Source organism: Egretta garzetta, unplaced genomic scaffold (assembly GCF_000687185.1).
Source record: "Egretta garzetta isolate BGI_Z169 unplaced genomic scaffold, ASM68718v1 scaffold487, whole genome shotgun sequence".
Classification (NCBI taxonomy): domain Eukaryota; kingdom Metazoa; phylum Chordata; class Aves; order Pelecaniformes; family Ardeidae; genus Egretta; species Egretta garzetta.
In genome coordinates, this window is record NW_009260347.1 from 17,353 (window position 1) to 25,691 (window position 8,339).

General features: G+C 46.1%; 1 protein-coding gene across 1 annotated transcript; it reads left to right on the forward strand.

Moving 5' to 3' along the window:
* Positions 1-2,288: 2,288 nt before the first annotated feature.
* Positions 2,289-2,786, forward strand: LOC104129771 (keratin-associated protein 9-1). Its single transcript, XM_009642735.1, has one exon. The coding sequence runs from the start codon at positions 2,289-2,291 to the stop codon at positions 2,784-2,786; it is 498 nt and encodes a 165-aa protein (XP_009641030.1).
* The last annotated feature ends 5,553 nt before the right edge of the window (positions 2,787-8,339 follow it).

The window sequence follows — 8,339 nt, forward strand, 5'->3', positions numbered from 1 at the left end:
CTAGTGCAAGCAAACACCACTGTACAAGTCCTTATTTCTTCCAACCATCTAGAAAAGCCACCAGGCTCAGAGGGAGAAACTGCACGTGATGGGCCGAGCCTGTCCAGCAAAGGAAGAGGAGTGGAAAGACCAAATGAACCACAAAGTGTTGCTGGGAGGATATCAAGAGCACTGCCATCAGCTCACATGGGCTTAGGTCAGGAATTCCAGTTCCCTCATGTAAATTCTAGAAAGGAACCCATGCCAATGTCTGCAATTCTCCAGCGGGACCTTCCTGGAAGTGTAAACAGGATGCGCTGCTCACACCAAATGGATTGTTTGGGGTTTTTTCCCCCCCCATTTAGTATTTGTGTGATTTCATTGGGGAATTTGGTCACCTAAATGTAGTCTGATGATCTCATTCCACCTCTGTGATTGGGCTATCTCAGAAAAAGATTTTCTGTGCTGCGGAGCTGAGGGAGATACCACGATCAGCAAAAGGCCTCAATATGCTAATATGGAGCCCTGGGCCTAAATTCCACTTCAACTGAAGCCCTTTACGCTGCTGTGGCAGTGAAAAAATGCCTTTAAAACGAGTGCCCCTTCGCTTTGCCCTGAGTGGCTTGAAGAGGTCCTCAAGGTAACTGGAGTTGGGTCCCCACTGGCATTGCCAAGCATCAATGTTGTTAGCAGAAGGTGGAGAGGAACAGGTTGGGTGTATTTAATGATTAAAAAGGTACTCCAGAAACAGATATCTCAACAGTTAGTGGAAGCACCACGGGCCCACTGTAGGATTAGCTGTTTCTTACCATGAGAATTAGGGCATGGTATTTCTCATAGTAAATCATAACAATTGTTCATCTTCCCTAATAATAGCCACCCGTTCTTTCTGCTCTGAAAAAAACCCAAGGTATCATTCCGACATTTATGGAAATAAGGAGATGAACATATCCAAGAGTATTAAATCTTTCTTGAACAGCAATTAATCCGGTACTTGATTTTTTTTTAATTACTGTGTCATTCCCATTGGGAACCACATGACTCAGGTATCGGGTGGAAACAGAATTTGCTCAGGATCACATGTTTTCCCTGGAAAAAACTAGGATGTAAAGAAATATGTAAAGTATGTATAGGTGGAGCCTGTGCAGGTAGTTAGTGGTCAGGTGTCCATACCCCTGGGCTCCCGTGTTTCCGGAGATGACGCCATGCAAGCCGTATAAAAAGGTTTGCATTTTGATGCTCACACCAGTTCATTTGACTTCTCCCTCACTGCATTGGTGAACTGGTAAGTCTTTCTTGGATTTATCAGGGAATAATGTGCTGGCTGTGTTACTTGGTTGTTCTTGTCAAGAGAATGTATTACTGATTACAGGAGAGCTTTGCTTCTGGTGTTTCTGCTCCAGGATTTGTCCTGGAATGGGGGAGAGGATGCTGGACCCTTCTTTTGAGTTTGCTCTTCCTTAAGTCCTGTCCTGTCACCTCTTTGGAAACTGTGACTGTCTCTAATCCTCATTCGTATTCTATCTATCTTCATTAATTTTTTCATACCTCATTAAGTCTGGAAATTAACTATATTTGTGGATGCTGCAGAGTAAGTCTTGGGACTTCAAAAGAGATGGGTGGGAAGAAGCATTACCTGGAAGAAGGAAGCTGCAGAATAGCCGAGGGCAAAGCTGCAGGAGACATCTGGGAGAAGTCAAGATGAGGAAATGAATTGGAAATGGGAGCTGCAACCTCTGGGCCAACCCTTCTCTTATGAAAGGATGAGCCCATTAATTTTGATACAACTCCGGTGACGTACTGTGATATACAGCTGGAGGACTTGGGATAGCACCTGAATTGTGGTCTTTGGGCTTTATCCTCGGGCATTAGCAGCTCAACATCTGCATAAAGGGGGATGTGCTCTGTGGTGCACAGTAGGAACTGAAGCGATAAGCAAAAGATGGGCCCTGATTTAATTAAGAAAATAGGTACATGAACTATTTTCATGTTATGGCTTCTACAAAGCTTAACTGTGGGCAGTTCTATAAAATTCTGGGCTTATGGCTCTAGTCTTCCTAACAGTGCTGCTGGCAGGTTCCCAAGAAAGGAAGGAATAATCTGGCAGTGGTAGTTGCCTGTGACTGAATCCAGAAATCACTCCCACATGCAATTTTTTCTAACAGCCTGTTCCTCAGCCCAACGGCTAACTGCTATATATATTCCAAGAGCTTGGGTTGCGAATTGTGGCTTAAGAAGGAAGAACGAGTGTCCTGATTTTGTGTCTCTCTTTTTATCTTTGTCTTCAGCTTCACCACCAGCTCAGAAGGATGTCTTGCTACGAGCAGTGCAAGCAGCCCTGCGTGCCCCCTCCCGTTTGCGTGCAGAAATGCACCAAGTGCGTGGAGCCCTGCAAGACGGTGTGCGTGGAGCCCTGCGGCAACGTCTGCGTGAAGCCATGCTCCACACCGTGCGTGGAGGTCTGCGCGACTCCCTGTGCCACCCAGTGCACCACCCAGTGCGTGGAGCCTTGTGCCACCCAGTGCACCACCTCCTGCACCACCCAGTGCGTGGAGCCTTGTGCCACCCAGTGCACCACCCAGTGCGTGGAGGCCTGCCCCCCTACGTGCGTTGATGTCTGCGTAAAGCCATGTGCCACTCAGTGCCAAACCCAGTGCACCACCCAGTGCGCGGAGCCCTGCATCGCCCAGTGCCGCACCAAGTGCGTGGAGCCCCCATGCGTGGAGGTGTGCGCCACCAAGTGCGTTGATACCTGCGAGACGGTGTGCCTGGAGCCCTGCAACACGGGCTGCTCTCGCCGGTGCTGAGCGCCGTAACGCATGAGCCTTGCCGATGCTTCAATGCATTGCAATATCCATAGGCTCATGAGCATCCACGGAATGAATATCAGGTTACAGACCCACCTGCGACGTACCGAGACCTCTCCCGACCCTCCTTTGTCTTGGAAAATATTTTTCTGAATCTGTATCTTTGCTTCTTATGATTCTTCTGCAACTGCTATCTCAGCACCTTTTTCAGCACCGCAGTTGGCCAATATTGTACTGCTGAGCATCTTGGGAAGTTATTTAGCAATGGCTGTGCTGTAAGCAGTTGATGTTGGAAGATGTCTCCTCTTCTACTCTTTAATTCTCATCTCGTCTTTTAACATATGTCTTTTAATGTCTATATGCAGCAATAAAAAATGACCATCAATGGCATAATGTGTCTTCTCTCTTTCTTTCATCTCCCCCTTTCCATGTCTCCGGACCCAAGAAAAGCTTCCTTTAGTTTTCCTTCTGGAAGCTGTTATGGTTGTGGAGGATTTGTGCCTGTGATGCAGTGCTGTAACCGGAGTGGACATGCATTACAACGTGGAGCAATGTCTTCTAATGCCATAAACAAAACATCACCCGGTCAATACTTTTCAGGAAGATATAAAAAAAAAATCAGCTTTGTCCTGCTTGAAAATAATGACAGAAATTTAATTTTCATCTTTATATCTCTGGATTTTGGAGGCAAATCTTAGAAACTGTCAAAAGGTAAATTTAAGTGGAAGAAAGCCCCAAATCCAAGAATGAAGGAATTGAAATGTTCTTGCTGGGATTTTAATTATTTCTTAAAAACATTCTGATGGCGAGGAAAATGCTGGTTTTGATGAACTCTTCCCACGATCCTCACTGACTAAATATAGAAAGCAGGGGACTTGGCTTCAGGAGTTGAATCTTTTTGTGGTTCGGGAACAGGTCTGAGCCCTGCATGATTGCAGTTTTGTTCCCAGGTTTGCTGCAGATCCTTTGTGTGGCTTTGGGCAGGTCTCGCTCTTGTTATCTACCCGTTCCCCGTCTGCCACGAGCAGAAGTCACATCCCTGACTGATCGAGTGCTTGGCTTTTGGGGTTCATTAACATCCGGCAGGTATAATAATATTTTAATTCACTTCTAAATTGATCTTCTTTATTTGGAGTCATAATTTTGAAGTGGAAGGAGGCCGATTGTCTGGAGGGGCGTTATACCCATGTAAATGCTGAGTTTCGGAGATAATGCTCCCATTGTCTCCCATGCTCTGCATGTGACTTGCTTACCTCTGCCTCCATGATGGCCACACAAATTTCCATGTCTGGGATGTAGAGAATTGCTATCCACCTACCATATCATTATGGCAAGGGTGGAGAACGTCTAATCTGGAAAAGAAAAGAGTTATATTTAGGTGTGTGTAAACACTATTACCAAATCAGCTTTTAATGAAACCTTGTGTGCGGGTGTAGAGGGTTTGAATGTAGATTCTTTTTTGTATTATTTCTGTCAACACCAAAAGGTGACACCATCCAACAGGAATAACGATAGGCAAAACACGTCTCAGGCAGGCAAACAAATTCGATACCTGAACACGCCTTTCAGTTCAGGTAGACAAAGCAGGGGTAGGTGGACCAGATATCCAAGAGCACGAAAATGGAGGGGGAGACTAGGAACGCGCGCCTCTAATTCCTACTGTTGAATGCAAACCTTTTGGGAGTCAGCGATGAACTCGGCCTCGCTAATAACTGCTTGCTGCTGCCACGTGGGTAGCATCAGCGCCCACCTTCAGGCATGGAAAAAGGCTTAGTCAGGAGGTCATATGCAGCTGCTAATGACATCCATCCCATAGGTTAGTCACCTATGACTGATTTCCAAGCATCTTCACCCAGCTCTATCAGCTGCGTTAGTCATTCAAAAGTTTTTCTTCTCTCCCTCTCTGCTGCGAGCATTGCACCAGGCGCAGGAATCATGGATGGGAGCATGGAGCTCTGGAAACCCCAGCGGAAGTGGCAGAAGGGACCTGTTGGTTTGGGCTCATCACGCTTCTTCCTGTGCCTGTAGGAAAATGTTTTGCAAAAGCCCTGACACATGGCTCTCCTAAGCACCTGTGGTGAGCTCTGAGCATCGCTAAGGTTCTCCTGGATATTTACAATAAATTAGTGGCCTCTGGTCCATGTCAGCCTCAGGGTTGTTAAGACCCCCGGTCAATCAGGCATGTGTGAGGGATGTTTAGATATGGGATGATGGTTTTTCCCGTTAGCACCTTCTGCTCACTTACACCCAGTGGGAGCCATGTCCGTCATCCGTCTGTGTATCACACATCTGTAACGGAGACAGGACTGTAATTCATAGGGCTGATCACGACCCCACAGGGCATAGTGTTGAGGAATACCCAAGGGAGATTTGAGCGACCTTTTCCATTAGAGCTGAAAAACCCGTTTCAGTTCAAACAGTTTCTCCATTCCTTCCCTGGAAAAATTTCTACGGGAACGACATTTTTCTGAAACATAGAAAAAAAAGAAATTCTACCAGACCTTCAGCAAAAGCCAAGCCCAGTGTTTGTAAAAAAGAAGTTTCAGTTGCTTCGGTGAATAGCTACATGAAAGAAAAAATAAGGGGAGAGCTTTCTAATTTCTTGGCAATAAAAAACGTTTCATTCTGCTTTTGGGGAAGGAAAATAGAGGCAGGCAGAAGCAAAACCGCAAAGCACAGGCTGCCAAACACAGACCTGCTGCCCTTGCCGGGAGCTGCGACGCAGCACACAGACCTCCTCCACCCCGCTCGGATTTACGCCAGCTGGAGACCTGGCCCGGTGATCACAGCCAAAACTACCAGGAAAGACCTAAACTTTATAGAGCCACGTTCTGCTAACTCCAGAGCGGAGCTGAGCTGCCTCTCAAATCGGAGTTCAGTTGTGGGATCTTTGCCCAGGGCTGGGACAAGATGAATTATTAATAAATTAGCCAGTTATTACCAGATTGGGTGTGCCTTACATTAAAAACAACAAATCCCCCGCACCTGAACACGGAGGCATCTCTCACAGACCTTGACTGAAGTCCAGGTGTCAGTGGAGCAGGTTCTGGTTGTGAAAGATTCTGGTCATCAAGTTAATCTGTTGTCATCAGCTCCCAGGGCTCACTTCTGAAAGCGTATAAAAGCCTCCCATTCAGGAGGCTCCTTCACCTGGGTGCCTTCTTCTCCTCCTCTTCTCCTAACAGCAGGAGACACCAGGTGAGTCCTTCTATACATGTTTAGCTATACAGGTGTGGGGTTCTGGTGCTCTGTTCTGGGGAGACAGGGTGATTTTTTTTTTTTTTTTCTTTATTTTGTTTCTCTAGTTAGAGTTTTAGCTCATCTCCCTGACAATTCCACCTCTGTACAGGTGAAAGCCATAGTATGTTGTTTTGAGACTTTCTGAGGCTCCAGACAGTGGCTTGCTGACTCTTTAGATCAACAAACTCTTGTCAACCCTGATAATTTTTTCCCCAACTGATAAGAATCCTTGTGGATAACCATGGGGTATTGAGGAGTAGTTGCTGAAGGAGGGCATCCACTGGCAGGTCCTTCTGCGTCTGTCGAGCAGTCGTGGGCTGATCACTGCAGGCTCCTGCATCTCCAGGGCTCTGGGTTTCCCTTCTTTGTATAACATCATATCATTGCCAAGCAGGAGGACAGTTCACTTGCATTTAAAGGCCGGAGATGTGGCTCCTGCTCCGAGGCTGTTAACAAACTAAGCAGAGACGTGGCTGTTGCCGGAAGGGGTTGTTATCAAGTGATGTTTTTCCTCTTTCAAACCCCTTTGCGATACTGAAATGTCACTACCTTTCTGCTCTTCTTGGACAAGTTTTGGATATTGCTCTGAGGTTCCCCTCGAACTAAGCGTGTTTTCATTAGAAGCTGTATTGCTGCTTATTGCTTGTTGAGGTGTTCTGGAACCAGTGAGCAGAGGGAGAGAAGGAAAACCCCTCTCGTCGTTTTTCTTCCCTCTGCCTCTGTAGCCATTTACCTGTCCAGATCACAGCTTTGTTAGGATGGTGCTTGCCTCTTGTATTCATTTATGCTTACGTACAGTTATGCCCCGAGGCCTTGGTAAAATGGCTGATCCCCGTAGAGGTTAACTGTGACGGGAGCCCAGAAGCACGATAGGGGGCAGCTACAGCAAACTGGAGTCACCAACGCAAATTTGGCCTGAACAGCAGCATCCTCAGGGACTTCCAAGGGTGTGTGTGTGTTTTTGTTGGTAGTATTAACTTTTAAAGGCTCTTCAGTGTTGGTTTGATGTCAAAGCTGAAGAACTGACTGAAACCCTGATATCCAGAAACGAGAAGTGTGTAGGGCTTAAAATAACTGAAACGGCACCTTGGTTTTCTTCCAGGCTTAGCAAGGATGTCTTCCCACCAGCAGAAACAGCAGCAGCAAATACCTTCCAAATGCCAGGAAAAGTGTCCTCCAAAGTGTGTGGAGCAATGCCAGCCCCCCAAAGGCCAAGCCAAGTGTCCTGTGAAGACCATCCCGCAGCAGCAGCAGCAGCAGCAATGCCCAAAGCAGAAGTAGCGCTAACAGCGACAGCCACGGAAGGTGCAAATCCTTATTTCCAAACTCTCCTTCTGTCTGCTGGCTCTGCCAGGAGAGCTACAGATTTGCAGCACACCTCCTTTGTTTGCAAGCAGAAATTACTTGACGAAGAGATGCAATTCATTAACTTGGATTTATTCATCCTCTACTCTCTCTCTATATATAAAAAAGTGGGGCCATTTTCTTCTGATCTTTAATTTGGGATATGCTACAATAAAATTATCAGTAACCTTACTATTTGCTTCCTGATTTTTTTTTTTCACTTTATTAGTGTAATTCTTTCTCTTTTGCTTTCTTTTATTAGGCAAAGACTTAAGTTTAAACACACACTTGTATACGAGGCACACATACACAGTGGCCCATGCATGGCTTCCTTCCATGTTTCCCAAGGAATTATTGTCCACACTTCTTATTTCAGATAGATCCAGAAACCTACAGCTGTGATGACCAAGCAGGCCAGAAATGTGGCATGCCTAGAGCAGCCGGGACAGCAAATGATCACAATTTCTAGAAAGACCATTGAAATTCAGGGTTCTTTGGGGAAGAGATGCTGCTTGGGTGACAAAACCGCTCAGGATTGTGTGCTACCCATCTCAGGGCAATCTTGCAAATAGTTTTCATCCTGAACTGGAGCAAACTGGGGAGCCTCAGTTGGACTAGATGATCTCCCGAGGTCCCTTCCAACCCTTGTGATTCTGTAATGTTCTGAAGGATATTCTGGTGGGTCTACTGGAAGAATTCATCGTGGTTTTAGAGCCTCAACAACTAAATGGTAACTGCTGAGAGGAAAATAGTCTGTGGAAGTTTTTAACTCTGAAAGGAAGCTCTCGATTGCTCAGAATGAATAGTTTCTGTTTTAAAGAAAGAAAATTGGGAATGCTTTGGTTCCTCAGCAGGATATACTGGCTGGGCTAATTGATTTCCAGGTGGCTGTATGGCAGGGTAGAGGAAGAAAATTATAACTACAGAAGCTGTTGAGTGTTAGGATATTGGTGTCTGGCAGGCAGATAG